The 18,235-nt window shown below is 50.5% G+C and overlaps 2 protein-coding genes across 2 annotated transcripts; both read right to left on the bottom strand.

Annotated features, from left to right (window-relative positions):
• Positions 1–1,656: 1,656 nt before the first annotated feature.
• LOC122215200 (putative testis-specific Y-encoded-like protein 3) lies at positions 1,657–5,147 on the bottom strand. The gene is given in 5 exon segments (XM_042930310.1): positions 1,657–2,154; positions 2,156–2,259; positions 2,261–2,655; positions 2,924–3,068; positions 5,049–5,147. Coding segments are annotated over 5 exon segments (963 nt in total). The 3' UTR covers positions 1,657–1,934.
• A 1,254-nt stretch (positions 5,148–6,401) lies between these two features.
• On the bottom strand, positions 6,402–17,357 carry PLAGL2 (PLAG1 like zinc finger 2). The gene is given in 4 exon segments (XM_042931292.1): positions 6,402–10,288; positions 12,868–13,105; positions 13,108–13,243; positions 16,538–17,357. Coding segments are annotated over 3 exon segments (1,488 nt in total). The 5' UTR covers positions 13,127–13,243; positions 16,538–17,357; the 3' UTR covers positions 6,402–9,057.
• Between the last annotated feature and the right edge of the window lie 878 nt (positions 17,358–18,235).

Genomic DNA, 18,235 nt, shown 5'->3' with positions numbered 1-18,235 from the left:
CCCTTATTCATACTACTTCTAAGTACAGGGCTATGTTAACAGGCCACAACAACTTGATAACAATCACGAATAGCCATCTGAGTTTCCAAATGGTGTGGTGTAGAAACATTACATGGACATTCTTGTAAATGCTCTCAGCTAAAAGCAACAAGCAGGCCTGGACAGCTCAATTTCTCCACTGAGTGGAAAAGGGGAAGGAGATGCCTAGGGTCTTACTTAAAAGCAGTGAAATGAAAAACACACAGCATTAACTTTATACATGCACAGGTCATACCTGGGCCAAGAGAACCTCTAAAGTTGCAGTGTTCAGTTAGTAATTCTTCTAATTCAAAAAACATCTTGGTGAATCAGAAAAGTTCAGAAGAATCAGGGGGCTCTCCTCCCTACACCCTGTGGGCTCTCAGCCACCCTGCCTTTCCAGCGGGCTCTGGCTTCGATTGCATTCCCCTGCCTAAAGCATCCGCCACTGTGTTTTGTGTCAAGCCCTCCCCTCCCCATACCCAGGTCCTGGAGAGCAGAGGACAAGGCCTTCCAAGGGAAGGGGGACTCCAGGAAGCAGCTAAGCTCTTCTACCTATACAATCCCACCATGGGGGGTTAGACCCAGTGGAAGGAGAAGAAAGGAGACCGGGGCTAGAGTTGGTCTAAAAGAACCCAGCACCAAACAAAACGATGAAACAGCCCCACCCCTGGGGACCCTTGCTGAAGGGGGTAAAGAGGCTGCAAAGATCCAGCCCAGGGGTCTACAGCACAGCCCTCCCTCTCTGGAGCCAAAGAGGGGCAAATTCAACAAGAAAGACAGTCTCCTTAGCTGTTCTTAAGAAGCTTGCTTCTTCAGTTGTTTGTTTTTGAGCTGTCATTTTAAAGAAAATGAAAAGAAATATGTGAGATCTGAGCAGGTATGGACAGGTCCCATGACTAGAAACAGCCCTGCTGTACTGCAACCTGGCAGCCTAAAGACGGGCAGAGACTGGAGATGGGGGCAGGGGCCCAGGGGATTCTGTGTGGGCCTAGTGACTGGGGCTCAGGAAGGTAGGCTTCTGGGAAAGAACCCCCATCATTGCCCCTGCCTTGAGCACATGCCCGGATATGCCAGTGTGGCAGAGTTCCTAGGGGGCTGGGAGTTTTCTTGCGCATTGGCAGGCGGTTGTTGAGGTCCTTACAGACCTGGGAGCAGGCAGCAGCGGTGGGAGCCTGGGTGGAACTCAGAAGGGATGATGGCCAAACACTGGCAGGATATCACAGATCTTGATAAGCGGATAGCAGGCCGTGGGGTAGTACCAATGCAGGGGTAAGAAAAGCAGTGTGATCACAAAGAATGCCTTGCCCACTGCTTCACAGCCCTGACCTCATCATGTGGTCCTGCAGTCCTGAGGCCCTGAGGCTATGGAATGTCCAAGACTGGCTGACAGGCAGCACCAAATGCATCCCCTTCTTGGATGATGAGACTCAGCTTGCCACAGCCAATATTCTGGATGCATAAATGCGAAGCCCAACGTGTTGTGGCCTTGAAGTAGTGAGCCTCAAAGAGGCCCTGGTCCTCCTAGTGCTGACTTGTGGGTGCCCTTGTCAAAAGTGGGTGGGAAGGGGGCGCCTGGCTGGCTCAGTCAGTAGAGCATGAGACTCTCGATCTCAGAATCACTGAGTTCAAACCCCGCATTGGACATAGAGCTTGCTTTAAAAAAAAAAAGAAAAAAAAAAAAGGTGTGGAGTGGGAAGGCCATGATCAGAAGCAGGCTGGGGCCACAAAGATAATGGGAGTACACATCCATAGCGCTGGGTGCCTGGGTAGAACTGTGGCATGTGACAGCTATGTGATGCCCAAAGGCCGCATGGAAACAAAAGAGCTTGGCCACGGAGGCCACAATCTTGGAGCAGAGTCCACTGAATGTTCGGAGGGGCCAGGGTGCATGAAAGAGAAAGCAGACAGCAGAGCTATGTCATTGGCTTGAGCACAGGTCCACAAGAGGCAGAAGGCAGTCTTATGTAGATGCCAGGTCCTAGTGCAGGGCTTAGCCAGACTGGTACCTGCAGGACATAGGAGGGGCCTCTGTGCGCCACCTTGCTAGACCTCTGCTGGCTCCGCGGGGGGTGGGGTGGGGGGTGTCTTTCCCCCAGTAGGTAGTACTGCAGGAGTTTGGGCCACAAGTCCTCTAATAATCTGGGCAACCTTGTCAGCCTCTGGGAGGTTGTTCTGTGAGAACCCGCTGAAGAAGCTGCGAACAGTGTCCCAGTTCCTGTGTACCAGAACAGGGGGTTCCTTGGCCCTGGTGCCATCGGATAAGACTTGCAACTGACACCACTGGTCCTGAGGATCTGCACTCATACTCCTTCACGAACACCTTGTTCCAGAAGAAGGGATTGTTCCAAAACTTGAAACTGCAGCGCATCCTGGCATGCCTGAGCTCCCTCACCTCCAAATTCACCAAGTACCAGGGCACGTCTTCATCACGAGGAGTGATCATGTCTGACAGATGCGGGTGGTTCAGAAAGGCAGTGACCCAGAAGCCAGAAATATTCTGGATGATGAAGCGCCTACGTACCAAGTGCAGACGGCGCATGCGTCCAAACCTGCGTTCCAGCCGCAGGTAGGGCCAGTCCGCCTGGGCACTCACAGCTTCCAGCTCCCACCGGATGGCCTCAGGCAGGTCCGCGGCTGGGCGTTCCAGGTTTATGGGCCCCGCTGCACCGCCACTCCCACCTCCGGGTCCTCCTCCCCCACCAGCCCCTCCGCTCCTCCGCCCCTTCCAGGAAGATGGCGCCCTGCCCAGGCGTCACTTCCTCGGCCTTCCCGCCGCCTCCCGACCGCGACCCCGCCCCCCAACCTCGGCGCGGCGGGTCTCAGGGGCCTGGGTCCGACTAGGCCCGGTGACAGGCGGGGCGGTCCCGGGGGCGGGGCGCCCGCGTGCAGCGGCTTCGCTGACCCAGCGGCGAGGTCGGGCAACGGGCGCCTGGCGGTTCTAGGCCCCCCGCCGTCTCGTCCGCCATCACCTGAGGTAGCCTCTCGCCTGGAGGGGCTGGGGGTGCGTGGACGACACCGCGGGTCCCGCCGGAGGGGCGGTACGGCGGCTACGGGACCATGGCGGGAGGTGGGAAGGCGCGGTCTCCTCCTGGGGCGCGCTCCGCTCCTCGCACCCTCCTTCGGGGTGTGATTCGCAGAGGTCCCCCTAGCTGCGAGGGACGAGGGTCTTGCCGGCCTGGCTGAGTGGCACGGGGCTGCCTGAAGGGGATGCAACCGCAAGCGCCGGACGGAACTGGCCCCAACATTAGTAGGACAATGGCGATAGAGATGGGGTGAATTGCAGGGGTGTACCAAGCAAGGAATAGTTCCGAGTGGGCACCAGGGATCAGGCACAACTCCGGTCACGGACACATAGAACTTTCCATTACAGCGACCACGCCGGGCGATTACTCTTCCCGGCAGTGGACACTGGGGGCCACGGGGCACCCACACTCAACTGTGGTTTGGGGCAGCTGTAGGAGACTTGCAGCTTTGCACAGGGTAAATTATTCAAGCACATGCAGAAAAGACTATGCAGACTCAAACTGGAAGCCGCAGATGATGGTAATTACCTGGCACGTGGAGGTGCTCCAAGTACTTCTATAGAGAAAGGAAGAAACAAACTTGGGAGTACAAGGATCTGGGGCAAGGGAAGGTCTCAAACGCTGGCAACGGGGAGCATATTGGCATCTGTATGTACAAACTGTATCTTCCTGGGCTTGTAGACTGAAAGATGGACATTGTTTCACCTTGCCCAATGCCCAGAGGCTGCCTCTTGCTCTATACCAGACATTTCACAAAAGTGAACCCGTCTGAAATGCAGGGAATGTGCTTGGATAGGATAAGAGCCTGGATGGACCAGCCTTGCAGCCCTGATCCTGCAAATGCATCTGCACTCCTGTGGTCTTGGCTCCCAAACTTGTGGCTTATGGAGGTCAACACACCTAATTCCCCCTATGCCCGAAAGTCCCTGCTACCTCCTCCAGAAAGCTTTCAGTCTCCTCCCGCCTGATGAATAGGGTGGCGCTGAGCCCCCAGACCCATCCTGGGGTATACACTCCCTAGAGAGCAAGGTGTATTCCCTTGGGGCTCTAGCCAGGGATCTGACCCATTGGGGTGGACATTCAATCTTTGTCAAGTAAATGGAAGGCCAAAGAAATGAAGGGCTAGTCCACTGCCTTTGTACACAAAACACCCGTAACACACATTAACAGTTGTTAACGTCCCATGGACTCTTGGGCTGGACTCAGGACTGTGTGGCTGTGGACAGTGGCTCCAGACCACAGAATACTCAATCTGAGCCCTGGATAGGAGCATCTCAGTACGAGTTGCAGGGCCTATGATGATGAGGACTACCTTCATTAGACTGGCAAAGCAGCAAGGTCAGAAGCCACGTCAGCCTTTCAACAGTTTGTCTGAACCCAGTGAGTAGGTACAAGTGTGACAAGGTCAGGTCCTAGCTCTGTCACTTGCCAGCTGTGCACCTCGGGCAATGGATGACATCTTTTCTTGGACGACCAGTATCCATTCTTCATCCTAACAGAAGCCCCAGTTTCCTTTGAGAAACCACTCCTATCTCAGCCTTGCAATTGCTGGCTGGCTTGGGGGAGAGCACAGAGCCCTTTCAAGGCCAGTGAGACAGGAGATGCCTGGGAGGTGGGGGGCACTTCTGTGAATACAAGGACTCCTCTCTCCTTTCTCTTCCTGGTCAGCACTGAGAATGACGGATATGGAGCCATGGCAGCAATTTACTCCTACACAAAGGGATGAGCCACTTTGTAGGGCCTGAGGATGAAGTCCCAACTACACAAGAGGGTGGAGAGAAATAGGAATGACCAACCATGTTTGAGTTGCTGGATCCATCCTAAAGACTGTGCTAGATCTGGCATTTTTAGTTACATGAAATTTTCATGGGGCCAATGAGAGTTTCCTCTTGCATCCAAGTTTAAGTGATAGCATGATGCCACTTAGCTCAAGATCTTTCATTTCAAAGTATAAAGTCTGTAGGTGCTAATGTGAAGGCTTGCTACTGTCTGCTCTACACTCACCATCCCCTGGGATGCTAAAGATGTCTGTTGTTTCCAGTTCTTCCCCAGGCACTCTCCAACCCTTTCCCAATCAGACAGGTTCACAACTTCAAAACGCATCATTCAGAAGTTTTTAATAAACAACTTCATTATAAAAACTTTTTTTGAAAATGTAATTCTGTAAAACATTGAAAAATCTACTTTAACAAAGATACGCCCTGTGCATTTTCTAATGGCACTTATATTTTACAATTAAAAACCTTGTTTTATATAAAGCCAAAAATACTCCAAGAGGTTATTCACTGTGTTTACAAAGTGCTAGAAGGTTTTTGTCTTGTATTTTTCTCTTTAAATAATCTGGCATTACGAAAGAGTGGCCCCAAAGCCTTGATCACCAGGAGGGAGGGAGGCAAATGAGAAGTGGTGTCTCAGGAGTTCTAGTGCCAAATATTTAGAGGTGGAGAGGGGCAGCTATGGAAGTGAGCTTGCATCTGAAGAAACTGGGCTGGGATACTTCTTCCAGACCCCTCCACAGAAGCACTAAATTATCACGGTGAATCCTTCTCCTGTTAGAACCGGAACACCCCTTCCCTTGCCACAGACCCTCCTCTCCAGTGGTGAAGGTCATAGCCAATTCCTTCCACAGCAGGTTCAGAGCTCCAGGAGAGGCCAGGGTGAGGTCCCAGAGGAATCTGGACTTTTCTGGCCAACACCTGCCTAAGGCAAAGTTTCTTATTACATAAATATCCTTGTTAAAAAGCAAAATATTGATCCTGTACAATATAAACTGTTAAAAAAAAATCGTGCTTAAAGACAGCTCCTAGATAAGAGGGAAGGTAGAGGGAATGGGGAAAACAGCTACCAAAAAGAAAGGGCGGGGGGGGGGGGGCAAGGATTCAGACTACTAGGAGAAGTTTAGGGCAGTGGAAAAATTTCAACTTAGGACAATATCTACGAGCAAAAAAGTAATCACACCTGCTTCCCGGATTTCCATTAAATGCCATTTGTATAAGGTTGGGGGGAAACTCATTGGTGCTCCTTTTCCCACCTCTTCCCTCTTTAAAAGATGTGCACAGATCCTGAGCTGACACAGCTGGGTAGGTCATCCCCTGGCCCCCAGGACTGCACTCAACCTTGACCAGCTGTGTGCAGGATGCGAGGTGCCTGCCCCCTGTTCAAGGCAACTCATCGCTGACAGAGGTTGGAGGTGGTGGGGAAAGGGGTCATCACCCCTTTTTCCTGGTCCCTGTTTGGTCTCTGCCACATGCCATGGCTCCTGTCGTGGGCAGACACCCCTCAGGCTCTCATGGCCTCAGTAAAGGTACTGAAGTGGGTTTGGTACTGAACGTAGGATAAAGCTATTTTTATCCTTTGAACAACCAGGCCAATAAGGCTTTTTTTTTTTTTTTTTTTTTTTTTTTTTTAATTTTGGGAAGGGAAGTTTAAGAAACAGCTGGGTGGCTATGGTCCAAAAAAAGGTGAAGGCAGATGTTCCTCTGTACCAGCAAAGTTCACAGTGATAGGGAAATTCCTTGTGTGGGGTGAGAGTACTGACGGAAGAGTAAAGGAGAAACAGGATGGAAGGAGAGGGGAGAAGGGGCAAGGCCCCACTTACAAGGCTTTAAATAGTTGCTCTGCCTGTTCTAGGAGTTTCCCAGCATCACTAGTGGGGGAGAGAATTCAAGGAAGGGACAGGAGAGACAGGCAGGGAAGAGTGGACTCTTTAAGCCTGAGATTTTATACTCCATGGCCAGAGGCCCACTTGCCTCTATAAATGAGGTGTGCAGGGAAGGTGGCAGGGAGCGGATGAAGGGTTGCTGGGTCTAGTGATGAAGACCAGAGACAATAAGGAGAATGGCAGCACTGAGTCCTGCTTGGATCCTCACGTACCATTTCCTATAATACGAGTCCCAATAACATGCACAGCATGCAGGAGGTGACTGCGTACCAAGGTGGACGCTTTTAAAAATAAACCTTAATTAGTCCCTGGGACTCACTGAAACGAATTTTTAGAAGCAAATCACCTAGTCTGATCCTAACCTTGCCAGACATTTTTATATCTGGTTTGTTTTTTCAAAAGTATCCCAAGCTACCCTGCCTAAATCAAAACATGCTTATTCACTCCACATTGCTTCCAATCAAGGGCCAGGGAGCTACATTTTAAGGCTTGCACCTCAAAGAGTACTGGCCTGGGCTGAAGCAAAAGCCTGGGTCTTGGACCTGCTCAGTTCCTGATGATAAAGCAAAGTGATGTCTAGAAGGAAAGAGGGGGTGTGAGGACTGGGCGGAGGCCGAGGCAGTTCCTTGGTAGTATGTCCTGAAACCCTAGTGGAAAAGCCAGCATGAGGCACCGCTGAGAAAAGTGCCCAGAAACTACTGGCTGCATGTGTAGAAGTTAACAGTAAAGAGGTAGAAGTGTGTTTCTGAATCAGACTGGAGGTGTCTCATGAGGGTCCCACATTGGTGGTCCCTGAGCTGCCTCCCTTCTGTGAGTGGTGAGAGTAAAGCCCGTGCGGAACTGAGAAATGAAGCAGGGATGGGGTTCGGCTGGGCAAGGGCTGTGCTTTCTGTGGCAGGGAGCCCCACAAGCCAGAAGAGTGAGTCATCTGTTGCGAGAAACCCTGCTAAGTATTGGGGGCAAATTGAGGGGGGGCCACAAGAGGAAGGTGGGATTACTTTGATGGGGAGCAGAGAGGCCTATGCACAGTGGCCCTGAGTCCACTGTAACTGCAAAGTAGAGGAGTGGGGACATTGTGGATAAGAACAAAGGTTGGTATGGGAGCCAATGACGTACCCACAGGTTAGGACTCAACTATCTGCCCAGCCCTAACTTCCTGAAGACTGTTCTTGCAACAATTCCACAACTTCCTGGAAAAGGGACAAGCAGGAGAGACAAATCAGGGGTTCATACCCTCTCCTTTGCTATCCAACCAGCTTAGAACCCGAGTCCCTCCTTCCAAGACTAATGATAACAGCTCATGATGTTTGGGGTGGGGGCTGGGGAATGAGGGTGATAGAAGCGGGCATGCCTTTCATTTCTTCCTCTCTCCTGTTCAAGAGGAGGAGGAGGGCTCATGATGTACTTGGAGAAAAACAGAATTGCAGACCTGTGAGAAACCTGCTCCAATCTTCTTGCCTGTCTCGCAGACACTGCCGAGGAAGGCAGGAACAGACAGTCATGGAAGATGGCAGAGACTGAAGCAGTCCAAAGTCAGTTTATTTCCCCACAGGGGAAAAATGTGACCTCAAGTGAAGAGAAGTCAGTGAGACCCGACTCCGCCTTGTAAACAGGGCTCCAGTTAACACCAGGTACCAAATGGTTCCGGCTGGTGCCAACTGGACTGGACTGGTGGGAATGAATTCACGGCGTGTAAACAATGTTCACTGCAATCATTCTAAGGCTAACAGCTTGGCAAGGGAGGTGAAATGGTGTGTCTGAGGCGACTGTGTAAACGGTACCGTTGCTGGACAACACTGACTGGAAATGGAGGTGCTGCTACAGGAGGGACGGGGCTGGTGGGCAGGACAGAGGCCCTCTCTCCTGCCTATTGGTGGGAAGCAGGCGACGGAGCCAAGTGACCCTTTGCAGCAGGGCCTGACCAACTGCTGTGGGGGTCTGCAGGTTGGGACCAGAAGGCGGGCTTCTTGGGCTATTTCTCTCGAGGTCATCCAAAGTGAAACCCTTTGTGTCTCCAAGAGGCCTCCCCCTTCTCCAAAGAGGAGGAGGTTCTGACACTTTGGAGAGGGAGAGGGCGAAGTGTGGCTCCCGATTCAGATCAAAAAAAGTAAAAGTAAAAATACCTGAAGTTCTATGGTATGAGATCTTTTCATGGGGTTGGGGCTCAAGGCTCCTCCCAGAACTGATCCTGGAGCTTGAGCCCCCAAACCAAGTGCTCCATACAGATACTGGAATTTTTTTCTTTTTGAACCCAGCTCTGAAAGCTCAGCTGCCTTCATGGGAGATGCAGATGGGGTGGGTACAGAGGCTCCCTGACAGAGCCTAAGACTGGGCTGAGGGCCTCCTTGGGGGCTACTGGAATGCCTGGTGGAAACGAGGCAGGGTGGTGGTGCTCAGGCCAGAGGTGAAGACAGGAGGCAAGGAGTGCAGAGGTCCAAAGTTCAGTGGTCCGCCAGCTCCCGGGGAATCTTGAGGCTGAGCTTGCAAAGTGGTGAGTAAGGGCTGGGCCTCGGCCTGGGAGTAGCCCATGACCAGGCCTCCGGTGGCCCCGGGTGGGTTACACGGGGGTAGGTTGAGTGGAAGAAAGCCCAGTAAGTGGGAGAAGTCCACATTAGCAGCGCAGAGGGCCTCAGAGAGGTTGGCGGGGCTCTTGGTGAGCAGTGCTTCATCTAGGAGGGCCGCAGCTGCCGCCGGCTGAGGTGAGGCGGGCTGGGGTTCAGCGGACGAGAGAGACAGGCTTCCAGGAAGCTCCGCCAGAAAACTATCCACCTCCACTTTGGGCAATTTGTCGGGCAAGTATGAGGTAGATCCAAGCTGGTATTTTGGAGGAAGCTGAGCTGGGGAAGAGATAGGTGAGGATTCCAGGGGGTAGCTCATACCCATGGGCAGCGTGTTGTGCACCAGGGAGTGTGGCATGCCCGTGCTGGGCATGGTAGGGATGTGGGCGCCATACATGCCCATGGGCAACATGCCAGGGAAGGCCTTGGCCCCCATCACGTCCCGAGAGGCCATGCATAGCACAGGGCTCAGCTCTTCCTTCACACTGACTGTGGAGCTGCAGCTGAGGAGGCCTAACATGTCCACTGGCTCTGTCTTGATTTTGAGCAACTCCTGCGAGTGGCTCTTCTTGACATGACGTGTCAGGTGGTCCTTGCGGCCAAACCGCTGGGCACAGTACTGGCACAGGAAGTCCTTCCGGCCTGTGTGCACCACCAGGTGCCGCCGCACATCCTTACGAGTATAGAACCGCCGGTCACAGTGGTCACAGGGGTGCTTCTTCTCCTTGGCACCACCTGCTACTCGGCGTGAGTGGGCCTTCAGGTGCTCTAGCAGGGCCTGGGTACTCTCAAAGGTCTGCAGGCACACCTTGCAGCTGAGGTCACCGCTGCTGGCGGCATGCATAGCCAGGTGGCGCCGGTAGCCTAGCTTCGTATTGTAATTCTTACCGCACTCAGAACAGTGAAGGGCCTCTTTGTTGGGGTCATGGGTCTGCAGGTGGTTCCGCAGATGGTCCTTGCGGTGAAACATCTTATCACAGTACATACACTGGTGGGGTTTCTGGGCTGAGTGGGTGGCCATGTGCCTGGGGTAGGGATGGAGGACAGAGGAGAAAGAAAGGAGATCACAAGGCTGGCCAGACAACTGAGGTGTCCATTAACAGGGAAGTAGATACAAAAATTATGGTAGAGACACGCAATGGAATACTATGCCAACTATATTCTATAGATATCCTCACCCACCTGCAAAATCACATATGTACTCCTAGTCTTTGCAGCACCGTTTGTAGTAGTAAAAAATCAGCAACAATCTAAACGTCCATCAATAGGGAATCGGTGAAATAAATTATCAGTTCAAAAAATGACTCAAATAAAAAAAAAAAAGGCAGCTTTATATGTACCCACGGGGAACAAACTCCTAGGATACAATGAAGTGGTAAAAAGCAGTGGGACAGGACAGTGCATGCAGAATGGTACTACGCATAAGAAAAGAGGGAAAACAGATGTATGTTTGCTTGTATGTGCTTAAAAATATTTCTGGAGGGATATATAAGAAACTAACACTGGTTCCTTATGGGGAAAAGGGATAGGGAAGCTTATGGCTTTGATGGAGAATTTTCATTTATACCTTTTGACACCTTGTGAATTTTATGTGAATGTATTTCCTTTTCAAAAAATTATATTTAAAAAATTTTCAATGACACCATAAAAGAAAATTGAAAAGAAAAAATCTAAACTTCTCTATCTGGAACAATCCCAAAACATAATGAGGGGTTAAATCAAAACAGGAAGTTCAGTTTGGTGTGTGTAATCTAATCCCTCGTGAAAATAAAAAGGGAAGGGAATACATATTTCAATGTCTTAGCATGGATACACAAGAAACTGACCCCACTGGATACCTCTGGGGAGAATGGTAGCTTCCAGCATAAGGACAATGCATTTTTCACTGAATGCTCATTTGTACCATTTAAAGTGTTTGCCGTGTAAACCAGCAACATTTAAAAAAGTGTTCCCATGGTATGGCACCTCAGTGTTCCTTGGTTTACCTGCTCCCATCTGGAGGGACAGGAGCTCAGAGTGCAGGAGTTACAATCCAGAGCTCTACGGGACTTTCAGAATCAACTCAGTAAGACTTCGAGGACCCACCATCTGCCAGGTCCCGTGTGAACTGTCATTAACCTTGTTCTCCACAAGAGGCCGAAGCACAGGACAGCCCCACCCACGTCAGTAAGTAGCAGAAACTGAATTTGAACACAGTCCTTGAAACCTGGGTTCACTCAGGTATACCACAGCTGTCTCTAGTATAGCACCCAGTGATCCTTCCTACCTGGAAGGTATCAAATGTAGCCATTACCCTCAGGCTACGTGTGAGTGCTCGCACCATTGAGAGCTACTATTAACCTCCTGTGACATATCAGACACGGTAATGTACGAGAGGGAGGTGCTGATGGACCCACAGTCCATTTTCCTCATTTTACAAGCGAGGAAACGAAGGCACTAAGAGGTTTAGTGACTCGCCTTAGCTCACGCAGTGACTAAGGTTGGAGTCAGAGCTCCTGCCTCCCAGACCCTATAGGACCTTTCCCGTAGCCTCTCGCAGACACCCAGATTGTCACTAAGGAAGTCTAAGAGGATGGTCCCAACTAGAGTCCACCTCAGACACAGGAGCACACAGTTATCAAAGCATTCCTGAGGACCACAGAACTGTCATGAGGGCAATCCTGGTCACGCTGCCCTGTTACCTGCTTTAGTTCCTTCCTATCAACTGTTTTCCAGACAAGAACTGAGGCTTTCTTTGGTCATCTTGTTCATGCATTTACTTGTCTGCGGTCTGTCCCCACTATTAAGATAGACTCAAGGAGCACCCCCATCTGGCTCACTACTCTGTCCAGGGCACTTAACACCATGTGTGGTATGCAGCAGGAGCTCAATAAATTAGAGTTGGCTAGATGAGTGGATGAAGCAGTGTGCACCAGGCAGTCTATCTCATTTGTAAAGGGCATATTCCTGTTCCTCTGATGGAAAGGCAAGGATAAAGCCAAAATCACTTTGGGGCAGGCCCCCCTCCCTTCCAAGCTGCTCTGCCATATCTACTTTATACTAGCACTTTCACATTCTATTTCACTTTATGTAGGGCTCTTGGGCTTAAAGTTTCAGGAAAGCTGCTGACCGAGAGGACACCAGAGATTCCACAGAGACGGAAGTAATCATGTGAGTAGCAGGCTGGTTCAGAAGAGGCACTGCAGGACCAAAGATGCTATGGGACTTTGGGTAAGTTACTACCCCACTCTGAGCCTCCACTTTAAAATTTACAGATGGGACCAGAGGGTCTCCTTTTCCTTCTCAAGTTAAGACTGATTTCTAATTTCTGGCTAACATTACCTGGCATTACCTGGCAAAGGTGGGGAGAGTAGTACTGAAAACATCGTTTAATCTAGTTTGTTCATGACGGTCTGATATTTCCCCATCAGAGTCTAGTGTCTGAATACAAATACCACCGGTAGCTTTTAGTGAGGGATTTCAAATTGTTGGTGTTCAGGGTACACTTATGGGCCAATAAACGTCTACTCTTCTGTCACAGATAAAGCCTCCCACTCAGTGGAGTCTTTCTGGCTTTGTCCTCTGGGAACCTCAGGGGAGGAAGAGGTATGGGAGCGTCACCTACCTATACAGCTTGTACTTGGAGGCAAAAGCCTTGCCACAGTGCAGCTGAGGGCAGCTATACGGTCTCTGCTCTGGATGGGGGAGGCTGTGAGGCCTCAGCTTCTCCCCATTTGAGAAGGGCGTCCCCGAGATTTCGCATTGGCACTTCACTTGACTCTCCGCCTCCCGGCCCCGAGGCCTGGGAACTAGTTTCCAGCCCACTTCCTCCTCCTGCTTTGCATCTTGAATCCAGGGGGGACGCTGGTGAAAAATGTGGTCATGGCAAGACTAATGGCGAAGGGCCATGTTATTCAGAAAGCCTCCCCATCAGCTCCACACGGGCTCTCTGCTCTGTCACAGCCTCCAACGCAGCAGCCTTCAGAAAACAATCTCTTCACCTGAAACATCAGAACACCTGGTGTTAGGGAGCCCAATACCATGAAAACATGGGCTCTGGAGGCAGACAGATCCCGTTCCGATCCCAGCCCTTCCACTTCAAAGCCCCGTGACTTTCAGCCAATTACTTCCCTGAGCTATCTCATTTACAAAATGAGTTTAATAATCTCCCAAATCAGAAGGATATTTCGAGGATTCAATGAGATAATGAATACACAGTATTCAGCAGAAGGCTGGGCACCTAATAAGTGCTTAATGGTAACCATTATTACTAGTTCTACCTAGGCTAATAAGAAACGAGATAATCTAAGGAAGTAAAAGCCCTAAACTCCAAATATTCTCTTCCGACTTCACTTTGATATCCTTTCCACTAAATTTAGAGATGGCAGCTCCTCCTCCTTCTCCTCCCCCCCCCCCCACTACTTTCCACAATTCTCCTCCTCATGAAGGTGCTAAAGAGCAATAAAATGCCCAAAAGGCAACAGAGAAGGAAGGAGAAGCTTTTGCTTAGGAAATTTACACCCTGGAAAGACAGCCCCTGAGCCAGATGTGTTTCTCAGTAGCACATCAATAAGAGGTTCTGCCTGAGGAGGCAACAGCAGACTCAGCATTTCTCCTAAACCAGTACTGGTCCCATCCTACCCTCCACCACCTCTCTGGGTCTCCCAGGCCATGCTTCTTTAGCAAAGCCGTCCAACACGCCGCGTGCCGAGCAGCCCCTCCTGCAGACCTTTGTAGCACACGTACATTTCTCCATTATGAGCAGGAAGCATACTAGCATTAGAACTCCTCCACCAAATTGATTCTTTGAAGGCTCAGATCACAGTTCTTTCATTTCCATACACTTAGCATCTAGAAGAGGACTCTCAACTTTCTTACCGTTCGATGAGTAAATTAGTCACTGAATGCAAGCTGATGCAAGGCTCACTTATGCTCACAAAGTTCTGGTTTAAACTGGTGTCACAGCTCTTCCAAAGTGGGGAGCCAACACCTTGAAGTCTGATCCTCTCTCTTGTTGAGGCAGGGGGAGGGGAGGGGAGGGGAGGGGTGTGGGAAAGGGGAAAACTGGAGCAAAGATGACAGAACTTTTCTCCTGACATCAATTCAGAGAGGATGGAGATTACTGTACCGACTCTCCAAAGGGGGACAACAGACCCACATTCACACTAATAAGATTACCAACTGCAAAGCAACTTGCTACAACAGGGGGATTCCTTTTGAAGAAGTCATGCCAAAATTTGGTCATGAGGCTTTCCCATGTGAAGGGAGCAAAGGACAGTGGGGACTGTCCACGAGAATCTGGGGAGGGCTCCAACCGCACAAACAGCTGTGGGCCACAGAATGCTTGCTCAGCTCATTAGCACCTGCTGCTTACAGTGACCATTCATCTAACAGACTGGCGGTGAACGAGATGATGGGATCAGCGGGTTCATGCCCCAGAGAGCTTTGCTCATCATTAACGTGAGCTACGTCCTGTTCAGGAACCATTCCTCTTGTTGAAGAAACACTGCGGTGTAATATGATAAACATTTCCCCATCACGAGTGGAGATCTGCCTAGAAAGATCTGCACAAAGGTGGCTGCATTTTGCATGAGTCACATGCCGGGGAGGGGTAGGCAGTGCTAAAAAGTAGTCCCACTTGAGCCTTCGAGTCATCGTGGCATATCTGCCTGCTTCACTATAAATCTCCAAGGCCTCTGACGTCTGCCTTTCATGGGTTAAGTCCCTCCTTCTCAAGGGTGGAATCACCTGTTTATAAAACCAGCGATTACTACGCTACCTTGGAATCGGGCAGAGAGCAAGCGTGAATTCGAACATCTACTTTGGAGGGAATTCACCCCACCCTCAAAGTCAAGTTCTGCTCCCCGCTGCTATCTAAAACCGTGCATCTCAGCCTCTGAAAAGCTGGGAACGGCAGCCAGAGGGAAGCAGGTCGCATCACTTTGGCCGACATGAGAGGGGAGCCTAGCCCTGGAAATTCCACACAAACTCAGAAAGAGAACAGTACGTCCCCCACCTCCCACACATACACCTCTTCTGTTCTCCTGAACAAGCACAAACAAGACAGAGCAGTTTAGTATGCTGCTTCTGAAAGAGTGAGTAATGGGCTTCTAGGAAAGAGGCTGGTGGTGGCTAAGGAGAGCTCAAGAGGTTGTAATGACAGAACCAAAGGAGGGAGGCAGCCATGTGCTTGCCTTGATCTGCGTTTAATGGGGCTATGGCCTTAAAAAGAAAACAGCCAACACCCTGATCCTATTCCCCGTATCCTTTCAAAAAGGCACAGGGGAAGCCCTCACCCATAGTCTCCGACAGGCTGCTGCCGGTGTTACCTTAGGAACCCTTTTGGGAATCTAGTCTCTCTCCCTCTGTCCTTTGTCTGCAAAGTCCTCTCCTCTAGGAAAATTCCTGGGCCTCTCTCCTGCAGACTTCCTGGGCAAAACTGAAAGAATCCTGCTTCTCTTTCAAAGCCGCTCTTCTGGTCTCACACTCTAACCTTAACAACTGTAGAGAAGCTGACGGAACCTGTTCCCATAAAACAAACACAATCAATCCCTCCCAGTTACTGGTATAACTCGGTGTATTTTCATCCAAAGATCGCTTCTGGCGCCTGATCTGAAGAGGGAGGTAGTGCGGAAAGAACCTTGGACTTGCTATCCGAAGAGCTGCCACTTACTGGCTGTGAAAGCAGGCGCAGGTTACTTTGTTTCTCTGAATCTCAGATTCCTCAGTTTCTAAGACAAAGACGTCTTCTCCTTACCTAGAATGGTCTCACAGAGGATGACGCGTCTGACACAAAGTGTGCGCACACATGCGGTGCCGTCTACACTGTGTCTGCCTCTTTTCCGCACAGGGCCCGAGCAGTACTTCTTTTTCCCCCCCTTTAATGTTACTTCTCAGGCCTCTGAGTGAGTTTCCTTCCCTTCGCGTCGCCCCAGAAGGCAGCCTTCCCCTTTTCCCTCGCCATCAGCCGCCAGCACATCCCCTCGAGCCAGTCGCCCTTGCGCTCCCTCTTCCTCCAGCACCGTGTCCCGGGCCGGAGCTCTCTCTCCGAGTCCCTTCTGTTACTAAGGCTCCGCGCCCCAAACACAAGTGCTTTCTAAAAACTCCCGAAGGCCCTCTTTGGCAGCCGAAAGGAGACAAACTGCTCTCCAGTCTGTCCGTCCTGTTGTGTGCCATGATGCCTGCTGCCCTCTGACGAAACTATAGTTTTTATGGTGTTACATCATCTCTATAGAAACTGCGTTCTTTCTCCATTATTAGCCTGTTTCCTCATCTGTAAAGCTAAAAATACTTACCTCACAGGCTTGTTGTGAGGATTATTTTAGTCAGGTATGCAAAGGGCTCAACATAGGGCTTGGCTTGCTGTAAGTCCCCGACAAAAGGCAGCTATGATCTTTGCCTTTGTACTCAGTTGCACGTTCCCACCTTCTGCTGCCACACTAAATTGTCCCAACCCTCCCCAAACCGTGGAGAAGCAGCCCCCCTGCAGCAAGGAAAGCGTTAATCTCTAAGTGTTCTTAACTAGAGAGACCCATACAGGATTAACAGCTCCACTCCAGTGACTACCCTAAAATAGCTTTTATCCCTCCTGCCTAAGAGCTACTTGGGGATCTGAAGAACTCAATTCAACACCTGCCCAGGAGGAAACGTACCCGGGAACACACCCTGGAACGTTCTTTAGGGTGGACAGACTCTTCCCTTAAGCAGAGCCCAAAATAGCAACTGGGAAATTATAAATAGACCAAGAAAAAAAAAACCCAGGTCTTGACCCCAGCACCAGAAACAAATCCAAAAGACACACCGACTGGCTGGAAAACAGTGAGAAAGGGGAAATGAGCATAGCTGCCCCCTCACTCACTCTCTCACACACACTCCAGAGTGGTGGGAGAATTAAATTACAGGGAGGCTGGAGAGTCTCAATGACTTGCATCATTCCAAGAGACATCAAACAGGATTAGCAGGGGTTGGATTTACTCTCGGGCTGCTAGTTCTTCTGTCACTGTAGATGGGCCCTCTTCGGAGTCCCTTTGATTCACTATTTCCTCTGAATCCCGCTGCCTCCCACTCCTGCGGAGGCCTTGAGCAAATGGCTGCAGCTCACTACAGCCCCATTTTCATTACGAGGAAACCTGGTTGGACACCCCCTAGTATTCCTCCCCCCCCCCCCCCAGCAATCTAGTGGCCTCACCTTGGGGGGCAGGGTTAGAAATCCAAGGCCAGACTCTATCACAGTCCCAAGCTAACAAGATGGAAAAACACACAAGCCAGGAGATGGGCTACTCGTGCAGGTGAAAGCACCAGCAACCCCCCCCCCCCAACCTCCCCAGTTGTCCCCTCATCTTCCACCTTACAGGTCCCTTTCTCCCACCAAGCTGGGGCCATAGCAGGGGACTGGATTTGCAGGGAATAACCAGGCTCCTCCGGCAGCTTCTAGACCACTCCACTGTGTGGTGGGAAAGGTTAAACTCCCCGGGAGCTGGGAGAGATGGGAGTGGACGCCTGCTGGAGAAGGGAGAAGGCACAGAAATTCAGGGAGAAGTCTGGAGGAGGTCTCAGGGATGGGAAGGAAGGGCAAGTGTGATAGAGAATCATTAGCAACTTAACTGGGTCTCTAAGGGACCTCCCCCCGGCCAACAGAAAGAAAGAAAGAAAGAAAGAAAGAAAGAAAGAAAGAAAGAAAGAAAGAAAGAAAAGAAAGAGAAAATAAGAAAGAAAGAGAAAATAAGAAAGAAAGAAAGAAAGAAGAGATGGGTTATAAAGGCTGGAGGATTCCAGGGATTGAAGATAGAAGTGAATTCTCTGAATTTCAATGGTCTCAAAACGGGTAACCAAATAGATGATAAGGTTCGGAAGTGTAGTCACTGAGGAAGGAATTATAGGTAGGGCTTATCTGGGTTCTCCAGAACCAGGTATTTGAGGTAAGTCTCAAAATGGGCTATGCGGTTCTGGAAAACGAAACAGAGAGTAAAAAGCGACTATTTGGAGCAGGAAAG

Source organism: Panthera leo, chromosome A3, assembly GCF_018350215.1.
Source record: "Panthera leo isolate Ple1 chromosome A3, P.leo_Ple1_pat1.1, whole genome shotgun sequence".
NCBI lineage: Eukaryota > Metazoa > Chordata > Mammalia > Carnivora > Felidae > Panthera > Panthera leo.
Note: the sequence above shows the minus strand (reverse complement) of the source record. Positions and strands in the feature narration are given on the sequence as shown.